The sequence below is a fragment of the Euphorbia lathyris genome, chromosome 9, assembly GCF_963576675.1.
Source record: "Euphorbia lathyris chromosome 9, ddEupLath1.1, whole genome shotgun sequence".
Classification (NCBI taxonomy): Eukaryota; Viridiplantae; Streptophyta; class Magnoliopsida; order Malpighiales; family Euphorbiaceae; genus Euphorbia; species Euphorbia lathyris.
Window position 1 is genome coordinate 71432202 of NC_088918.1, and position 21995 is coordinate 71454196.

General features: G+C 39.7%; 1 protein-coding gene across 1 annotated transcript; it reads left to right on the forward strand.

Moving 5' to 3' along the window:
• The first annotated feature begins 12393 nt into the window (after positions 1-12393).
• LOC136205923 (UDP-N-acetylglucosamine diphosphorylase 1-like) lies at positions 12394-21120 on the forward strand. The gene is made up of 15 exons (XM_065996778.1): positions 12394-12875; positions 13027-13081; positions 13164-13315; positions 14644-14683; positions 15293-15385; positions 15457-15569; positions 15667-15741; positions 16403-16442; positions 16544-16626; positions 16728-16805; positions 18325-18468; positions 19212-19279; positions 20285-20399; positions 20482-20638; positions 20815-21120. Exons 1-15 carry the CDS (start codon positions 12720-12722, stop codon positions 20910-20912), a joined length of 1467 nt encoding a protein of 488 aa, XP_065852850.1. The 5' UTR covers positions 12394-12719; the 3' UTR covers positions 20913-21120.
• The last annotated feature ends 875 nt before the right edge of the window (positions 21121-21995 follow it).

Here is a 21995-nt window from a genome sequence, read left to right on the forward strand (position 1 = left end):
ACTTCGGAATTAAACATTACGACTCTTTAACTTTAAACTTTATTAACATAATGATTCATTTTAGGGAAAATTATAAAACTGGATCAAATGGGAGGCCCATTTACATATGATGACTTGTGGAGAATTTCCGATGAACTTCCGTCTCTGTAGGGGCATCGTTGGGTTCGACGGGGGGAAGCTCCGATGCCAAAGTCAGTAAGGAAGAACAAGAGAGCAAACTGAATTGACAAAGGGTAAGTGAATGTGTACCTTGATAGCCTGAGACATAGGCTATATATAGTCATGAAGTTGTAACTTCCAGTAACTAGAAAGTCTCCATTAATGTCCCATTAATGGCGGTTACAGGTTACCTTTAAGTGGGCGGTTAGCTAATTGATAGCTCATTAATGGTCTTTATCGCCGGATCGGCCCAGCCGTTCTTAATGGCGGATTGAGTGTTTATGGAGATTTGCCTCACAGGTTCGCCCGCGGGTCTCTTTTGGTGAGTCCTTGGTGATCCGCCCGTCGGATCTCTTTGTTTCAATACGCCATGGTATTCCCGTATCAGGTGACCAACACGTGGCGTTCTTAGGCAAATATCTCTTTTGATCCTTGGGATAATATCACCATGTTATCAGAAGCCCCCCCAAAGTTCCTTTAAAGTCCTTTAGGGCTTTTGAGCTTCCTTGCACGCCGTCATAATTACCTGCATTAATGTTCACTCTGTTCGATGCCAATCGTGGGGTGACACGTGTGGCAGACGCACCGCCTGAGGAGAGAGAAGACGCCTTCTTCATTTTTCCTTTTCTCTTTCTTCTTCATTCGTTCTTTCTCTCCATTTTCCTTCGCGTCTTCTTTGCAGAGCTTCTTCGGAGTTTCAGAATCCCTTAAGCCTTTATTTTTCATGTAAGTCCATCTTTTCATTCTATATTTTATGAATGTTTAGGAGCTCTTCTTCATCCTCTGGATCAACCTCTGAACTTTTTAATTTGACATCTCCCTCTGAAATTGTAGTTAGTTGGACCACTTCTTCGTCGGAAAATTCTCTTTCCCCCGAAGGTACGGTTAGCTCCGATTTAGCTGAGTTGCTCGACTCGGCGTGTAATCGCAGTCGGACTCGTTTAGGTAGAAGTCAAAACCTTTCTGTTCCTATCACCGGTATTGCTCCGGCCATAGATTCTAGGTGATTTTCCAGGATGGCAGCTTCTTCTTCTGCTCCGCCCAGGAAAAAGGCACCTCGTGCAGAGTCTACTTCCTCTCGCATGAGTGATGCGGATCTAGCAGATCTAGCGAGTAGATTCCCATGGATAAATAACTATGAGACCCAACTGGTGGACGCTCATCAACGACCCGCCTGTCCGCCAAGTGGATTCTTGTCTGTGTACTGTAGTCACGTAGAAAGAGGATTCCGACTGCCTCTTCCAAAGATGATGGCGAACATCCTTGCTTACTTTGACATTACTGCTAGCCAATTACATCCAAATGGCTGGTTAGATATTGCTTTAGATTGTTACCTTGCCTCGAACTTAGGGGTAGTATACACTCCTCGTATCTTTTGAGCTTTTCATAAACCGTCGAAGCGAAAGTCTGAGTCTTTCCTCACCTTTGCAAAGTTTGGAGTGTATTCGCCGTTTAGCGGCAAAATGTCCAACGTCTATTGTTGGGACAAAAAATTCTTCTACGTAAAGATAAACGAGGGCGAATCTCTAGGCTTCCCAACATTCTGGAATCCCAAACCTTTGCACATGGCGGGAGATATGCGTATATTGACGAATAGTGATGAGGTAGTGGCGGAGCTCATGAAGAGTGTCAAGGCGGATGCCTGGACATACGCTGACGCCTTAGACTTCATGATGAATGATATTCCCCTGATTCGTCGAGAAGGGGACAAGTTTATTTACTCGAAGATTGCCCAGTTTGATCAAGGTAACTTTGTGTTTTCTTTTGAACCTCGATCGCTTTATTGTTCTCTTTGGCAGGGGTTTATCTAAGGCCAATCACGCTCTTATAGAGAAGCGCAGGAAGTTGAAGGAAGATGAGGCTCGCAAGAAAGAGCAGGTGGCGGATCCCCAAAAGGGTGCAGGGAAACGCTTGGCGGATACAACGGCCGATCCGCCTCCGAAAAGGAGGAAGCTTGCAGCTTCTGGCGGTCAAAAGTTTATGGAGGATGCCATGAAATCCACCGCGTCTTTGGTGGAGGGGGAACATGCCAGTTGTTCTTACTTTAATCTTTTTACCATACTTTGGATCTAAGTTTTGATCCTCTCATCTTCATGCAGACGGCGAAGCCGGACCTAGGCGGTTACTGGTTCGCCAAGTATGGTGCCAGGGGATCCTTGAGAAATGAATCTGTTATTAATGACCTGGACGAGGCTCTAGGTCAGTTGGGCGAGGTACAGAAGAACCAAAATCAGATCCCAGGATCAGCCCATGTTCAAATGGGAAAGATTGAGCTTCTAACGGTTAGTTCCTTCTGGCATTTGGCTATAAGTGATCCCCTTTTGGTAGCTTTTGAATGAACCGTTTCGTCTTAACAGATGTATACTCACTTACGCGCCATGGAAGCGGAGCTCCTTCAAGGTGTAGCGGACAAGGCTACTATAGAAAAGTTGGAGAAAGAAGTCGCTGACGCTAACGCGAAAGCCGCATCCGCCATTGCCCTTAAGGATGCCGAGATCCAAAAGCTAAAGGAGAAGATTGAAGCAGATGCTAAGGAGCATGAGGATGCTTTAGGAGATGCAGAGTACATGGCTGGGGAGCAAGCTTTCTATTACGGCGAGCTTATCATGGCGTATTTCCAGCTGGCGTATCCCGAGATCGATTTTACAGATCCGCAGTTCGCTGTTTCGGACCCAGATGATGTTCTCAAATATAACAAAATCCCAGACATCAAGGACCACCTCCGTGATTACGTTCGGAAATGGATGAAGGGACTCGTCGAAGAAAGCAAGCCTTCCGCCAATGTTAAGCTAGTGGACCTCGAGGAAGTACCTCCAAAGGCGGGTGAGGAGCTGATAACCGATGGCGCCCTTCTTCCTGAGGGAACACCTTCTGTGGAAAAGGAAGTATCCTTGGTGGGCGTATCTGGAGCTGTTGAGAAGGAAGCTTCTCAAGCAGGTGCCTCAGGCGAGAAAAATGCTAAGGAGAATGCTCCTGTCAATGTTTAGTCTTGTTGTTTGTAAAACTTAAGTACAATTGTTTAATCCTTACGGTTGTCATTTATTTTACCTTTACATTTCCGTAAGTAAATATATAAGCTTTTAGGATTTATTTTGGAGTAGGTGGCCAGCCATACTCCATTGCGCGAACCTTTGTGAAGGTTTGAAGCTGTTTTATTCCTTTAGAGGAAGTAAAGCTTCCTTTAGGGATCAACTTGCTACATATCTTTGAGGTGAAGCGATCCGCCTTTAGGACTTGTGAACCCTTCTTTGGGAAGGGTGCAAGAGAGTGTAAAGACCTTGCGTCCAAGGAATGTTTTAGCTATATCTCGAATGGTGATCATCTAAAGATGGATCCGCCCATGAGATTGTTCTCCTATCTTTGAGGAGAAAAAGTAGCTATGAGATAGCAGTACCTTTTAGTGTGGGATCCGTTGGATGCCCCCTTCTTTTTGAGACTGGAATATTTATATTGCTGCAAGAAAATACTTAAAAAGAATATGGACAATAGAACAATTGCTTTTTATTGATAGAAGATACGCTTTATTACAGCAAGCGGGTCTCATATGTGAGCCTCATTAAAACCTTTAATAAGAAAAACCTCATGGGAAAAAAGCTTATTAAAGGAAAAAGAGTACTCAAGACCTTGTTTACATTCTATTTTCTGGCGAAGTATTTGCGGAGATTTTGGAGATTCCAAGTGCGCGGCAATGTATTTCCCTCCATGTCTTGAATCTTAAATGTGGCGAACCCAATCTTGTCCACTATTCGATATGGACCTGTCCAGGTGAGCCCTAGCTTGCCCTTCCCTTCTCTAGATTGGATTTTGTCGGCTTTGCGGAGCACGAGATCTCTCACATTCAGGTCTACAAGTTTGGCGTTTTTGTCATGATAAGCTGCGATCCGCTGCTTGTATGCCGCCATACGTACATATGCCTCGTCTCTTCTATCCTCCACTTGATCAAGACTTTCTTTCAATCTATGACTATTTTCATCCTCGCAATAGAATGCAACTCTGTCACTTGGAACCAATATCTCGACTGGGATTACAGCTTCCACGCCATGAGAGAGGGCGAATGGGGTTTCGCCTGTGGCCATTCGAGGAGTTGTACGATACGCCCATAAGACGCTTGTTAACTAATCCGCCCATTTCTTATCATGCTCACCCAGTCTTTTCTTTATTCCATTTACAATTGTCCGATTCGTGACTTCGGTCATACCGTTGGATTGTGGGTAATATACGGAGGCGAATCTGTTCAGAATGCCCAATTTTTCACAGAAAGCTTTGAACTCACTACAGTTGAATTGCGTTCCATTATCAGTGATGATCGTGTGTGGAACTCCGTATCTTCCCACAATATTATCTTTGACGAACTCCACCATTCGTTCAGCATTGATGGAGGAGACAGCTTCAGCCTCTACCCATTTAGTGAAATGGTCTACTGCCACTACCACGTACTTCCTCTGTCTACGAGTAGGAGAAAATGGTCCAACAATGTCAATTCCCCAGACAGCAAAGGGTCGACCTTCGATGATGGGCCTCTGGAGATGTTTGGCGGTATGAGATTCATTCGCATGAATCTGACAACTATGGCAAGATTCCACCAGTTTCTGTGCATCAAGTTCCGCTGTGGGCCAATAAAACCCTACTAGCCTAGACTTCTTCAAGATGGAAGCGGATGCCTCATGAGCTCCACATGTTCCCTCGTGCAGCTCCTTGAGAACCTGTTGTCCCTCTTCTGGCAAAATGCATTTTAACCAAGGGTGGCTAAAAGATTTTCTGTAGAGGCAATCATTTATCATGGAGAAATAGGCCGCTTTCCTGACTATCCGTCGAGCTTCCTCCTTGTCCGTAGGTAGTGCTCCGTCTAACAGATACTGGCAGATTGCCGACCTCCAATCACCTTCTACTGTCGTGAGTAGGGATACTTCCTCTGAGGCGAAGGCCGGAGCTGCTTTAACTTCGAATGGACATTGTGGATCCACCCAGTTCTCTTTGCTGGAAGCCATTTTAGCTAGATGATCCGCTTCAGTGTTTGATCCGCGAGGTACATGGATCAACTCCCATTTAGTTTCTTTGGCTTCAAGGTGATCCAGCAATTTTTTAACTTCAGCAACATATTTGGCCAAAACGCCATCCTTTACCTCGTAATTTTTGATCACTTAGTTGACCATCAACTTGGAGTCACTATAGATCACCATCCGCTCGGGAGTGATTTCTTTCGGCAGATGTAGTCCCAATATTAAGGCCTCGTACTCCGCTGCATTGTTGGTTGCAATGAAATCCAATTTTGTTGCGTACCGTAGTTTTATATATTGAGGACCTGTGATTACGATGCCTATACCAGCTCCTTCTGCCGAGGAGGCTCCATCTGTATACATCGTCCATTCTTCGACTTGAGATTTAGGGAGATTCATCCCCTCTTCAGTGAATTCATTCACAAAGTCTGCCAAGACTTGACTTTTTAAGGCTGATCTGCTCTCGTATCGTACATCAAATTCTCCAAGGCGGATTGCCCACTCCATCAATCTCCCAGAAGTTTCTGGTTTTTGCAATACCTTCCTCATGGGTATATTTGTTCGAACTATGACAGTATGAGCCTGGAAGTAAGGCCTAAGGCGAATTGCTGTGGTGACAACGGCCAGAGCCATTTTATCGAGTTTGGAATATCTGGTTTCAGCATCCTTTAATACTTTGCTCACGTAATAGATTGGATACTGCTGGCCATCCTCTTCCCTTATCATGACCGTGCAGACAGCTTTATCTGTGACCGAGACATACATATAAAGATTCTCACCTTTTAAGGGCCGACTCATCAAGGGCGGTTTTGTGAGAAACCTTTTGATTCCCTCGAAGGCTTTTTCGCAATCCTCATTCCATTCAAACGCCTTTTGCTTCTTGATCACCTCATAGAAGGGCTGGCATCTACGGGCTGAACATGAGATAAACCTGCCCAAGGCTACGATCTGCCCGTTAAGGCGTTGCACTTCCCTGATATTCCGTGGCGCTTGCATCTCCAGGACGGCTTTGATCTTGTCAGGGTTTGGGCTCACTCCTTTCTGGCTAATCATGAATCCCAAGAACTTTCCATACGTTGCACCAAAGGTACATTTTTCCGGGTTCAGTTTAATGTTGTGACGTCGGAGTACGCCCAGTACCTCCCTTACATCATCTGCATGCTTTTCCACAGTGGTACTCTTGATGATCATGTCATCTACATAGACAGAGTAGTTATCACTTTTGCTTTCCGCGAATATTTTGTTCATCATCCGTTGATAGGTTGCACCTGCGTTCTTAAGCCCAAAGGGTATGGCTTTGAAGCAATAAGTGGCTTGGTAAGTCACGAACGAGGTCTTGATTCTATCTGAAGGCTCCATTGGGATTTGGTGATAACTCGACTTTACGTCAGTGAAAGAGTACATGGCGTGTCCAGCGGTTCCATCTACGAGGATATCAATACACGGCAAAGGGTAGTTGTCTTTGGGACAAGCTTTGTTGAGATCTGTAAAGTCAATACACATGCGGTATGATCCGCCCGCTTTCTTGACTAGAACTACATTCGCCAGCCATTGTGTATAAAGTACCTCTTCAATAGCATCCGCCCGCTGGAGTTTGGTGATTTCTTCTTCTATCACTTTCTGCCTTTCAAGACCATGGTTTCTTCGTTTTTGGGCTACCGGAATCGCGTCTTTGTCGATGTTGAGTTTGTCAGTGATCACATCTGGACTAATCCCGGGGAGGATCTCATCTTTCCATGCAAAGACGTCTTCCGCCTCATGGAGAACTTTGGTGATTGCTTCTTTAATTTCTCCTTTGAGCCCTTTAGCCATTCGTACCTGTTTTTCATCCGCCATGAGATACATCTCTGTTTCGCCCAAGGCCATTGTGACGAGTTCTTCCTCCTCCTCGTCTTTAGACTGGGGGCGGATCATTAAAGATGCCGAATACGTCTCCTGAGCTACCTTTTGGCTTCCTCTGATCATTACACCTCCCTTGGCCGTGGGGATATAAAGAGTTAAGTGGCGTATGGAGATAAGGGCTACTGCTTCGGAGATAAAGGGCCGCCCAAGGATAATATTGTAAGCTAACTGGCCGTCCAGGATAGAAAATTCCAGATCGCCTTTCCAGACTTGATCTTCATCTGTTAACTCACAATCTAGTGTTACCTGGCCTTTTGTTTGGATGGTATGTCCTGTCACTCCCAGGATGTCCACTATGGTGGTTTCCACTTGGATTGGGTCGACCATAAGCTTGGCAAAGGCTCCTCTTGTGATGACATTGCACGAACTCCCGGTATCGATCATCACTCTTTTCATCTCCCAGCCTTCCACCATCATAGTAATGACCAAGGCATCCGCACGAGGAGAGATCTCTGGGCCAACATCTGCAAAATGGCGATTAAGTGATGCCTTGTCAAGAGCAGTGGTTCTTGCCTTTTTCAGTACAGGTTGGTACCCAGGTCCACATGCTATGACATTGATGGTCCCTTTTCCTTTCTTCTTCGGATCATCTTTGGATCTATCACCATCTCCCTTCTTGCCATCATTTTGGACGAACCGGTCCAATTTGCCTCTCTCGATGAGACGTTCAATTTCTCTGGCTAACTCCCAACATGCGTCTGTGTCATGGCCATTTTTCCTGTGATATTTGCAATAATTTTTGGGATTTTTCCCAGTGTTAGTGTACTCCCCCCTTTTGGTTCGGGGTATGAAATGCTTTGCTTGTGCTGGCTGTTCTCTATCCACATTAGCACTTCGCTTTTAGAGGCATTGAGAGGTGTGAAGGATGTGACAAATGCCGATTTGTTCTTATAACCCCTTCGCCGGTTTCTAGAGGAGGAATCCTGGTGCTTGTCCTTCTCTCTATCTCGGTGGCGAGATTCGCCTTTGTCCTTTCTAGGCGGAGATAGTGATTCGCGGCGAATGTCGTCTACCTCCATAAAATCCTTGCACCTTTCGATTAATTCCGCCATATCACGGGGCTTTTTCCGAATTAAATCTTCTTGCAAGCTTTTACATGTGGTGTTTTTTGCTAGAGCTTCCGTCGCCATGGAGACATCCACATCGACAATTCGTATGCACAATTTGTTGAAATTGTCTACATACTCTCGAAGGGGTTCGTTCGCATTCTGCTTCAATTCGAAAAGCTTTCGTGATTTGACCACTAGAGGAATACATCCAGCGAACTTCGCACAAAACTGCCTACTTAATTGGTCCCAGCTATCAATAGATCCATGAGGTAAAGATTGGAACCAATTATAAGCGGGGCCTCCTAAGGTGGTAATGAACATCCGGCATAAGACTGCTTCACTAGCACGGTTAAGGCTGAGCAACATTCGATACTTTCTTGCATGAGCCTCCGGGTTGTCCGCACCCGTATAAACAGGTATATTAGGTATTTTTTGATGCATCTCCGTTTCCTCCGCTTCGATCCATGCTGTAAAGGGCGAATCACGATTGGCGAATGGATTATGTCGGGCATCCTCTTCATTAATACGGAGCACCGGAGCTCGAACTCGATCATCAAAATTCTCCGGCCCTGCCCTGGGGCGCCCTCTTCGTGGCGATCGACTCGGAGGTCTCCTACGGGGAGATCTACTTGGAGAAGATGACGAGCTGGAACCAGATGACGGATCTGATGGCGAACGTCCGTCTCCACCACCGTGTCTGCCACCACCTTGTCCTCCACCTCCTTGCCCGTTACCACCTTGGCCTCCACCACCTTGGCCACTACTGCCTCCATGATCTCTAGAAGGAAGGTGCCTACCCTCTCCTTGGTGTGGCGGTGGCGGTGGCCTATCTGAACGGGGCGTCTCTATTGGCCTCTTACTTTGTCTACGACCAGTAGATGGGGGTGATCTACCCCTACGGGAGGATTTTGGTCTCCAGGGCGAAGGTGATTTCGACCGCCTACTTTTCCCTTTTCGGCGCTTTTTGTGCCTTCGGCCTTCCGATCCGCCCTCAGGGAGACTCGACCGCGGGCAGTTTGGATTACCTGATCCGCCCAGATTCATCCTTTGACTTCCACCTGCTTCATCAGAAAATAATTGCTGATTGAGTGGCGGGTTATTACCAGCTACGGTAGTAGTCACCATGGAATCCGTGGGTTGAGCTTGGAAGAATGAAGAATCATGGGCGCCAGATCCAACAATGGCTTGTTGCCATTGAGATGACGTAGGGTTGGTGCGCCGAAGCTCTGGTATTATCATGAACGACCTTAGGCGTCTCTCCATATCAGGGCCAAACGCTCTTCCTATGGCTCCCGCACATGTTTCAACGAATGCATCTAGCGACAGACTCCTTCCATCCTGAGTTGCCGGAGTGCTCCCATCAACGCATCCAGCGCTGGATTCAGGTTGGCTTGAGGGTGTTACCAAGGGCGTTTCAACCCCTGAGGAGGGGTTCTGTTCTCCATTTGTCATATCTTTTCTAATGTGAATGGAAACCCTTTATTTGATTAAGAGTTCCACCTTCACCGCACCAATTGATGACTTATGGAGAATTTTCGATGAACTTCCGTCTCTGTGGGGGCGTCGTTGGGTTCGACGGGGGGAAGCTCCGATGCCAAAGTCAGTAAGGAAGAACAAGAGAGCAAACTGAATTGACAAAGGGTAAGTGAATGTGTACCTTGATAGCCTGAGACATAGGCTATATATAGTCATGAAGTTGTAACTTCCAGTAACTAGAAAGTCTCCATTAATGTCCCATTAATGGCGGTTATAGGTTACCTTTAAGTGGGAGGTTAGCTAATTGATAGCTCATTAATGGTCTTTATCGCCGGATCGGCCCAGCCGTTCTTAATGGCGGATTGAGTGTTTATGGAGATTCGCCTCACAGGTTCGCTCGCGGGTCTCTTTTGGTGAGTCCTTGGTGATCCTCCCGTCGGATCTCTTTGTTTCAATACGCCGTGGTATTCCCGTATCAAGTGACCAACACGTGGCGTTCTTAGGCAAATATCTTTTTTGATCATTGGGATAATATCACCATGTTATCAACATATTTAGACCAATTACCCAACCCATTACCTATCTAGACTATTCTTTTATGACTTTTCCAAAACACCCTTTATATATTTATATATAACACTTAGAAATTTCTTACTCTTTCTTCTTTCTCCCTTCCATCTGACTTCGCATATTTCACAATTTGTGAAGTCTGCGAAGATAATATTGCTTAAGAACGTGAAATTTACTTCGCATATTTCACAATTTGTGAAGTCTGCGAAGATAATATTGTTTAAGAACATGAAATTTACTTCGCATATTTCGTAATATACGAACCCTGCGAATGCCATACTAATTCGTAGAATGACTTTTACTTCACAGATTTCGCAATATGCGAAGTAAAAGTAATGGTTTTAAGCAGTATTATCTTCGCAGTCTTCACAAATTGCAAACAATGCAAAGTGGTATACAATATTCAAATCATAACAACAAGATTGCAACAATAATTCTAACATAAAAATCGTAACATTATCAACATTTACAACAAGCTTGCAACAACAAATCTAACATTAAAATCATAACATTATCAAAATTTACAACAAAATTGCAACAATAATTCAAACCTTAAACCCTAAATCCCAGAAGAAGAAGGAACTAGAAACAAGAAAAATTGGGGTGCTTCCAAGCTTTACAGAAGCAAGAAAAATCGACGGAATAAATGGCCTTTTGGGATGATAATGGCGATTTTTCTTTTCTTTCCCTACATCCGAGAACACCATCTCCCCTACATCCCAGAACACTGTCTACTGTGATTAATGCTTTTGTATTCAAGCTAAAGGGATACTTGAATTTGTTGTTTTGTAGTCAACCACCTTCACAAAAATTAAGTCATGTTAGCAAGCTTGCGAATAGAAATTTAACAAAAAAAGGACGATTTTTATTCGCAGAAAACGATTATGCGAAGAGAAAATTAACCCAAAAGGACGATTTTGCTTCGCAGAAAGCGATTACACGAAGTCTGCGAAGTGAAAAAAGCATATAAAAATGATGATTTTCTCTTCGCATAATCGTTTCTGCGAAGCAAAATCGTCATTTTCATCCTATTTTTTCTTCACAGACTTCACAAAACTTATTTCGCGAAGTAATTTTCTGAAAAAAAGAGATGAAGATGAAACAGTAGATACTTACATTATTTCCATTTTTTTACCATTGAAATCAACAATAACCATATGATAAATGCAGAAAAACACACAGAATAACGATGGCTTCGATTCGCACAGAAAGAAAGAAACCAAGAAACGAAAAGAAACAAGAAGATGGAGAATCATGATTTAATTTTCTAAAAACAGAAAGATGAAGAATCAAGATATAAAGAAACGAAGAAAAGACATACATGATGATGAAGAAATGTTTGGTGATGAGTTTAATACAAAGGAAGAGAGAAGATGAAATGATAGATAAGAGCATCTCCAATAGAGTGACATGGCTCTCTAAATTGTCAAATTTAGCTAGCCATTTAGAGAGTGACCACTCCAACAAGGTGACATGGCTCTCTAAAATAAATAGCTAGCCATTTTCACTAGCTAAATTTGGCTAGTCTCTTTTGCTAGCTATTTCTATTTTTTAATCATTTTTTCTCTTTCTTCTTTGTATCTTTTTTCTACTTTTTCTTTAAATTTAATCACATTTAATGATAAAATAATTAAATAGAGAGTCAAATAGCTAGCATGGTTGGAGCAAAACATAAATTTGGTTAGCTAAATTTGACTAAACTAATATTTTATATTATTTTAAAGAGTCAAATAGCTAGTTAGTGTTGGAGATGCTCTAAGAAGGAGAATGAGAAACTGTAGATGTAGATAGGAAGATGAAGATGAAATGTTTAGGATATTTTGAGAAAGTCACAATAATATAGTTTATATATATATAGTAGGTTGTGTAATTAGTCTAAATATATAAATGGATCTCTCATTTAACCCAATTTTATAATTTTCTCTTCATTTTAATACTAATCCATATGATCACTGCTATTTATTATAAAACTAATAGAAAATGATTATTTAAAGAGGAAAATGTTCAAAAATTGTAATTGGAAAATTAAAAACGACTGTTCTATGATAAGTATTATTTTAAACAACTTTAATTTTTAATTTTTTTTTTTTATTTCAAGATCATCATTGCTAATGTTGACGTGGTTAAGGTTAAAGAAAGCCATTACACGAGTAAAGTATAAAGTTGAGGTGTCAAAATGTTATACTATGAAGTTCAGAGGCTATAATGAAGTAACTGAAAAGTTTAGGAGGCATGTATGTAATTTAGTCAAAACTGTCGACTAACTACTGTGTTATGTCTTCTACTCTTCTCTAGCTTCTGTTATTCATTCGAACGAATTCCTCTCTCCCTCTGCTCCCTTCATTCATTCGAAATTTCGAATCCCTGTCTTGTTTTCTGGCTTCTCTTCTCTACCTCCATTCATTCTAAAGCCCTAATTCTTGAGATTGAGATTGATCCGAGGAAGGATTGAGATTGACATCGGAAATCGAAAAACGAAAATCTCCCTACTGAAACTGATACAGTTACTGAAATTCAATACTAACTTCCAAAAAAGGAGATCTAGATACAGGAATCTGTGAGAAGAATGAAAGAACCTGTCGACGGTAATGCGTCTTCGCCTCCTCCTCCACCTCCTCAGGCTCTGCTCGAGCGGCTTAAAGACTATGGCCAGGAAGACGTTTTTTCCCTTTGGGATGAGCTCTCTCCTGACGAGAGAGACCTTCTCGTTAAGGACATCGAGGTCAATTCTCTTTCACTCTTTCTCCTACTCAAAACTAATGAGTTTTGGATGATCTGAATGGCAAATTATATATTATGATAACTCGATTCACTTACTCCAGATTTGTTTAGAAATGCTGAATTACTGAGTGATGTTGTTTCTTTTGTTGCAGAATTTAGATCTTCCAAGGTTGGATCGGATAATTCGATGTTCACTTAGTTCTCAAGGTTTATTTCATACTATATAATTTTTTTTTTTCTGAATGGACACTGTTTTATGTTAATGTGTCTAATGGTGGAGTTCGTGCAGCGCTACCGGTAGCTGCCATTGAGCCAGTGCCGGAGAATAGTGTGTCGACGGTGGAAGAAAGGACTTTAGAGGATAGAGAAAGGTGGTGGAAGATGGGATTGAAGGCGATCCATGACGGGAAGTTGGCTATTCTACTTTTGTCCGGTGGACAGGTACCTTTTGCTTTCTTTTTTGACTTGTAATTAGTAATGTTGAACTCTATACTTTTCTTGATGTATTCTAATGTAGGTGTTGATTGCTTTTACTTTTTGTATAATTTTTTTATTTCGAACTAAAAAGTCTTTTTATGATGCAATTATTCCACTTAAAAAGTGGTAATAATTAAACGATAGTTGATTGAGATTAATCTCTCTTTCTTAGCTTCTTTTCTCTCTCTCTTTATCCCTCTCTCTCTCTCTCTCTCTTTTGGATGCTCTTCTTTTTGGAAGATGTCGGCTCAGACAATTAGATCTAGTTATTTGTACCTTTGATAGTTTTAGATCAGAATCCTTAATTGTTCAAAGAATAGATGCTTCTTACTTCATTAACAATTTGTATCAAATTTTTGCTGGTAGAAGGTTACTTTTTAGGATGAGCACTTTGGCATTTGGCTGATCCGTATATTTATGCAATGACAAGAGAACTAGAGAAGGAGTATATTTGTGCTCCAAGAACCGTTATTACCTTGGAGATGCTGCTTTATAGGATTGTGCACAACTTTTTTAATTCAATTATCATAATGTGGTATGAGTATACAAGTTGAACGTTTTTATGTTTACTACTGACATTTTTCATAAGTAAATCTCACTGAACATGTATGAAGTTAGAGACGGATCGTTTGAGGATTTAAACCATTGTATATGATTCTCCCCAATGCTCATGTGTATAACCAGTTCAGCCTTATTTGGAAAATTGTAGGACCATATTAACGCCTCAATTCACCAAAAGGAGAAGTTGTACTCCCCCTATTTGTTCTGCTCCAAATAACTTTAAGTTATGTGCCATTTGGAAACTCAAAAGATATTACGTATGAATTGCTGCAGACGACAGGCTTTGATAGTGATACTCAAATAAAGTTGACTATTTTGGATGTAGTGTGTCACATGAGCATAAATTGTAATATGTTCTGAAAAATTATTGTTTTGTCTGCTTGATTTGCAGATGTCGTATTATGTCCGTGCTCGTAGTTTACCTTAATACTTGGAAGTAGTATAGCTCCAGATGAGAAAAGTAGATCCAAATTAGTTGTGGATCTTTATAATTCTAGTATATCACCATGTTGCCTTGAGGTTTATTTGGATTTGGGTTTTCAATAAGTTACTGTTGGTAGAAATGGTCTATTTACTTTATACACCTGGTTTTAGATGCATTTGGAAAAAGTTTTAGTTGTTTGACTAATCCTATATCCTTTGTGATTATACCTTCATAATTCATACAATCTTTTTCTTAGCATATGTTTGAGAGCTTATCTGATATGTTTGTCCGCTAATGAAAAATGCAGGGGACAAGGCTGGGAAGTTCAGATCCAAAAGGATGTTTCAGTGAGTAACTCTCTTGTTCATTTCATTGTCTGACTTTCTTTACGAATGTTGTATTGATTTGGTTTTGTTCTGGTAATTTGAATCTATACTCTGCATCTAAGTAACATCTAAGTTGCAATTTTTGCCCAGGGTAATGGGCGAAAAATGAGACTCACATATTAAGATACATGCATTAGAGAAAATACAGTTCCCTTCTTATCTGCATGGTCATATGTGCTCTACGTGATACTTGGAATGAAGGATTATTTGATTGTTGAGATGACCATTTTGCTGAGCTCATTTATTCAGAAATACATTTTAAATTTGATTTTGTAGTAGCTTGCTGTATGTTCTGATTTTTTCATATGTACCCCGATGTGTTTTTTATTTTTAAATAAATTAGCTTTTTTAATTCAAAAAACAGAAATATAAAAAATTTCTCCATCTTCTTGAGATTGTATGTAAAAAATTTCTTGGGCTTATATGGATATATAAATGCATGCCTTTAAATTTCTCATAACATCATATATTTGTGGCGCTTTCTGTGCTAGTTACATACTTCTAGAACAAGGAAATATAATGGTTCAAATATGATCCTATGTATTTATATATTATATATTTTCATTTTAGATATTGGACTTCCATCTGGCAAGTCCCTTTTTCAGCTTCAAGCCGAGCGGATTCTATGTGTCCAAAAACTTGCTGCTCAAGCTGCAAATGAAGGTAACTTTCAGTTTTCTATGTTCTGAGTCTTATGTTTTTAAATATCATACTATTTTTTTTTTCTTGGATAGGTTCTGGTGGTTCGATGTCAATACATTGGTACATAATGACGAGCCCATTTACTGATGAAAGCACGCGCAAATACTTCGAAAGTCATAAGTTCTTCGGCCTTGAATTTGATCAAGTAAAAAAATTTACCCCTATCTTCTTTTCAAAAAAATTCTGTCAAATACTCCTTTTGCAGTTCTTGTTAATTTGAACAACATTATTTTCAAATGCAGGTCACTTTCTTCCAGCAAGGCACCATACCCAGTGTATCACAGGATGGCAGATTTATTATGGAGACTCCATTCAAAGTATGCCTTTATTTTGTGAAAGAGCTAATGAGAAGTCCCAATATTTGTTGTTACTTATTTAGTTGCATCTTGCAGATTATATTCTCTATATAACTTAGCATGAATTCCAAATTCTAATCTCATAGAGGTCTGACTCTTTTTAAAAATAAAAGAATTTTAGTGAGTCCTTGGCTAGGATACATAAAACATCAGGCAACCTTTAATGCAGTGTTGCATAAGTTGCAATAGACATCAGGCAGCCAGAAAATTTAACTAGGAAATACTGCATTAGTAGAATACATCAATTCCATACCCATGTTTGGTGTCCCAACATCTATTTGTTGTACAGAAACTCCACTTCCTTCACTGGTTAAGGGGAGTTGGAGCCTCTGTTCTTAGGTCCTCCCTCTTCCTTGTAGGGCCTTTTAAATGGAAAAAAAATACATGGTTGCTTTGGCTCAAATCTGTCAGGACAGCACGAGGCTTATCCAGTGGTGCAAAAAGTTTGTTACTGGGTGGTTCCTTTCACATAACACCTTAATTTCTTTATGGTGTTATTTTGATTGTTCTTCGAACTAGCCACCCTATTTTTCTAGCTTGTGTTTTTTTTTTTTTTTTTTTTTTGAAACTTACATGCCCATATCTTTGAACTCATGGTCATGATGTTGATTTTTCTGATTAGGTTGCTAAGTCTCCAGATGGAAATGGTGGAGTATACACAGGTAGCTTTTTGAATATCCCGTGCACCATGCTGGTTGCTGCTTACTCAATTGCATACTTTCTTTTCTTGGATTCTTATTTCTATAGTTTTAATTATTTTCAGCACTGAAATATTCAAGATTGCTGGAAGATATGGCATCGAGAGGGGTTAAGTATGTGGATTGCTATGGAGTTGACAATGCATTGGTGAGAGCTTTTTGTCTTTGTTTTCCAGCATCTGATCAGTGAATTTCAAATCTCGTGGAATTTCATAAATTAAAATGTAGTGATTAGGGTCTTGAAAGCAGGTTCGTGTAGCTGATCCAACTTTTTTGGGATATTTTATTGATAAAGGTGTACCTGCTGCTGCAAAAGTTGTTCGTAAGGTAACTAATTTGCTATTTTGTGAACTCATTTGAGAAAGGTTTAATAACTGTATGGCTGCCATCTTTCAGAATCTTTAAGAGATGTTATGACAACTAAAGAAATTGACTAAAACCGGCATATTAGGTTCAACTTATAGAAAGTTTAATTGGGAAAGTCTTCATTGATCTTGAAGCTAAAATGGAAGCTCATTTTGTGAGCACATGCTTTCTTCCCACCCCATCCCAAATTAGTTTTGCATTTTTCATGTTGAACTTTTCTTTGGTCGAATTTTATAGGTGGTTGAGTATTTACTATTAAAGGAGCAAAATGCTAAACTCAAGTTTCTTGTTGCCTCATATTTTTTTCATCTAACCACATAGTTATTAAAGGCACGCCTCAGGTGCGCCTGAGGCGCGCCTCGGCTAAGGCTCCAGCCTTAGCGCCTTGGTCAGTAAGGCGCGCGCCTTGGCTACCTTAGGGTAATTTAGGGTATTTTAGGGCTGAGGGTATTTTAGGGTTTTGAGGGTGTTTTAGGGTTAGGGTATTTTAGGGTTTTTTAAGTTCAAAAAATAAAAGAAAAACAGAGACAGACAAAGATCGAAAGTTTTTACTACACATATCACAGCAGACAATATGCCTTAGTAGTTAACTAGAACTTAACTCATGCATTTTATGGTTTTATTGTTTGTATTTGACTATTTGTGACTAGTATTATGAATTTCTGAATATTTTTTTGGTGCGCCTCGAGTCTCTCGGGCGCGCGCCTTAAGTTGCGCCTTGCGCCAAGGCTCCAGGACCCCCTTGCGCCTTAGTGCGCCTTGCGCCTTTAATAACTATGTCTAACCATTCCGCTTGTACTTTACTTAGGGGAAGTCTTTAAAAATCTATAGAAAATAGTGTATAAAGACATATTTGTACGCATGGAAAGTCTTTTTTTTTTTCCAATTTCATATGGTACTGCACAACTAGTTGTATATGCATGTGAGATTTTTCTTGAAGTAGGAAAATCAAACAAAAAGCTTGTGCTTTTTAGGAGTTGCTGCATGATGAAGTTTAATTTATCCTTCTATCAGAAGCTGCATAAGTGGAACTGTTCCCACTATCTTATAATCACAGTAGATCGCGTACTGTGGTGATGAAATATAGCTGTGGAACATTGGGGATCCTCTCTTTTCAGAATTTTTTAGAAAAACAAAAGCAATTCATTTTTCATCACAAGTTTTATTACAATTAGGAATAGGGCCACATCAACTTAGACAATAATTTGAAACTTCTGTTCTTTATTCATGCTTTTCCTAATTTCTTTCTCAGCCTCGTTAGATAGCCTTCATGTTTATTTGACTTGGTCTATTTGAGCCGAAGAAATGGCTTCTTGAAGGGCTTATTAGTTGGGAAGTGATCTAGCTGAGGATGAGCTTGCGCCTCTCAATGTAAATAGATGTGAAATGGAGTTATGTTTGCAATCATACAGATTTGATACTTAAAAGTACAAAATTGGAATTCTGCAATATCCTAATGGTTCAAGTGATTTTATTACAGGCTTATCCCCAAGAAAAGGTTGGTGTTTTCGTGAGGAGAGGTAAAGGAGGGCCTCTTACTGTTGTTGAATACAGTGAGTTGGATCAAACATTAGCTTCTGCAATTAATCAACAAACTGGACGCCTTCGTTTTTGTTGGAGTAATGTAAGGTCCATTATATGTTGTCCTAAGTGATATTGTGGTTTGCATATTCCTTTTTTTTTTTTTATCATCTGCTTGCATTATACCTGGAATTGTTGGATGGCAAAAAATTTCAACTTATTGGAGCTGAAAAAAATATAGTTTGATTTGATTATTGATGTTATAATCATAGTAAAATTTTGAGCACTTTGTTTTGCTAATAGTATTCACTAACAGTCTCTCAGTTTTTGGAAATTTAAACACTGGTAGTTGGTTCGCTAGATACATTTTGGTGATTTTGGTACCCACATGAATATGGTTATAATGCCTTAGTAACACATGATTATACTTGATGTTTAGGCCTGATGCGTGAGATGAATAACATGTTGTGAAATGCTTGGAAGAATGAAGTGAATGTCATGAGGTGTCTGTAACAGCGTTATATGCATATTAGAAGGGAGATAAAATGTAACTAAAGATAATGGTAGAGAGAGATAGAGAGAGAGAGAGAGAGAGAGAGAGAGAGTACATGGATATAAGTCCAAACGATATGCACCAAGGAATACACTACCTGTTGTTAGATATTTGTTTCCCTATTCTAATATTATTGATTTTTTTTTTTAATGAGTGCCTTTTGATATTATACCTCTATTGATTTGCAAATGCATCAAGGATTCTAGCATGCTTCAACCAGTGAAATGCATCGATACTAGTTAGTACTTTTTATCACTCATTGCTCTTAAATCATCTACTTTTTGGGTTTCCAGGTGTGCCTACACATGTTTACTCTGGATTTTCTCAATCAAGTTGCAAATGCTCTAGAAAAAGACAGCATGTCAGTGACTCTTTCTTACTTTATAGCGTGTGATAAGATTCTATTGCTCCCTACCTGACATTTATGTTTTCTCATTTCTTCAAAAGAATTTTTACACATGCTTCATCAGAATCATCACAAGCATGGTTGATTGAAATTCACATACTGGAATTACATGCCGTTTTTGTATGCAGCAGCGTAGACCTTTTGTTTCAACTAGTGGAAAGAACGTAGTCTAGCTTTTAGAATTATTGCAAGTCTCTAGTATTAACTCCCTTCAGAGCATACTATGTTTGTAATACATTAACTCCATGTAAAATGAATTTCAATTCTTGAAGCTCCTGTTGTTAGCAAAAGTGGTGTATATATATTTCATGCTAGCTGAGTGAAAAGTAATGTTATTTAGGAGTTTCAAAAATTGAAATTAACGCTGGCCACATTATTGACTTTTTTTAATCCACATCACCATAAAATTATGGTCAAATGCCTACTTATGGTGACAAGGATAAAAAAAGTCACGACGTAGTCAAAGTTTAAGGTTCTTTTGAACTTTTAATGGATTTTCGTCGAATTGGACTTCAGTGTTACAATAATGCAAAGTTCAAGGATTTATATATCAAGAAATGAAGTTCAAGGGCTACTCTGTTAATAACGCTATAGCTCAAGCGTATGGATGTAATTTACCCTAGAATTATATTGAAAATGTTTACACCGTCTAGTATCCTCATCTATAGGACTCACCCATACCTGAAGAAGAGGCAGAGGACGTGACATGATGTGCTTTCACAGTCGTAACAATTTTTCAATATCTATTCACAATATGATGAGAATCTGTATGTTTCATAACTTTGTTACATCCTCCGTATATAAGATGCTATAGAATGGAGGGTTGGGTTATTCGCTGAGCTTGGATTACATCATAAATATATTTAAGCACTTGTAATTTTGTGTGTGTATATATATATATATATATATATATACAAGTTGCTGTAATGATCTTAGTTTGCACATGCTTTGTAAATGCAGTTACCATCTTGCCGAAAAAAGGATTCCTTCAATTCATGGTTTTACAATGGGTTTTAAACTGGAGCAATTTATATTTGACGCATTCCCATATGCTCCTTCAACTGCTCTTTTTGAGGTAGCATGGATTTCCTTTTTAGTCTTTTCTTCAAACCTAGACCTTTATCCCGTTCTTGAAACTTGATTGTTCCAATATGCAGGTATTACGTGAAGAGGAGTTTGCACCAGTAAAAAATGCGAACGGGTCAAATTTTGACACTCCAGACAGTGCTAGGCTGCTTGTTCTTCGGCTCCATAGCCGTTGGGTTGTTGCAGCAGGTGGCTTCCTAACGCATTCAGTACCGTTATATGCAACAGGTACTTTCATGCTTTATTTTCTCTGGTACCATTCTGAAAATTAGGTGAATATACTAGTCTAACTCTTTTTATGGTGATCCGGAGGATTCACCAAATTTATTCCTAAAATAGTTGAGGGGAAGACGGAATGATTTGAATTAGTATATCTTATCATTGACTTGTTTGATCTACTACAGGTGTGGAGGTATCGCCTCTTTGCTCTTATGCTGGAGAAAACCTAGAAGCTATATGCCGTGGAAGAACATTTCACGCTCCTTGTGAAATTTCATTCTAGTTGGTTCGGTCATGAATGAAGTTGCGGCGCTCTCACTTAAAATTTGAATGAGGTTCATATTTTTACCGTGTATGTGTTAAATAGGATTGGTGATTGAAATGTATTATTAAGGCATTGTTGTATTTTCAGCATTGTGGTTGAGAAACTTGCAATTTTATTCACTTGTATTCTACGAAATGTTGAGCAGTGATGTACCATGTTTAAAGTATCCATTTTTTGCAGCATGGTTGCTTATACAACCTATTTTCAGCAAGAATGCAAGTTTTTTTGTTAGTTTTTCTTTCTGATATAGCTCATCAGTGACTTTCACATGATCAGTGATTGACCAGTCGCCGTTAGATCTTGGTTTATGAGAATTATGAGGTGGAGATTAAAATCATCCTAAAATTTAGATCTAATAAGTTTAAATCTAACGGCGACCGATCAAATTCATATCAGTCACTAGCAGGTGAAAATCATCCTATATCTCATTTGGTTACGCTCACATTTGGATTTGTCTATCAACAGTCTTAAAGAATATTCTGATCAAATTAAGCTTATCCCAATTGGTTTAAGGTAGGACTTTATTTATTATATCTCCTATAGTATAAATTGATTGAGCTTAAAAATTTGTGTAGTTTGATTTGTACCTGTAATTGTATCGTGGGATATCTATATATAAATCTCATATAGCTGCTTAAGTTTTGATAAGCTAAAAATACAAGGGATTTGTAAATGTAGAAAAAGAAGAAAGAGGTCAATGCAATACATGGCGTATAATAGATAATGGCGATTAGAATGAATCTTTCTTTAATATAAGAATAAAAAAATTATATGAAATCCGAAAGGCAGAAAGATTCTTCAAATCTAGTTATACCATTTTATTATATTGACAATTTCAAAAAACTGTTCATACTATGAACATAGTATGCTAGCGGTCGGGTAGTGGTTCATAAAATGTGTCCCCATCGTCTAGTGGTTCAGGACATCTCTCTTTCAAGGAGGTAGCGGGGATTCGACTTCCCCTGGGGGTAGGGTATTATGAAAAGAAGTGGATTATTATTATTATTATTATTATATTTTTTTTATAAAATATAAAAATAG

Excerpts from the sequence above, each read along its gene's own strand:
- LOC136205923 (XM_065996778.1), top strand. The coding sequence starts at position 12,720 with ATGAAAGAACCTGTCGACGGTAATGCGTCTTCGCCTCCTCCTCCACCT. Across the intron at positions 14,684-15,292 it reads AGATCCAAAAGGATGTTTCA|ATATTGGACTTCCATCTGGC; the intron begins GTGAGTAACTCT and ends TTTTCATTTTAG. Across the intron at positions 18,469-19,211 it reads TTCGTTTTTGTTGGAGTAAT|GTGTGCCTACACATGTTTAC; the intron begins GTAAGGTCCATT and ends TTGGGTTTCCAG.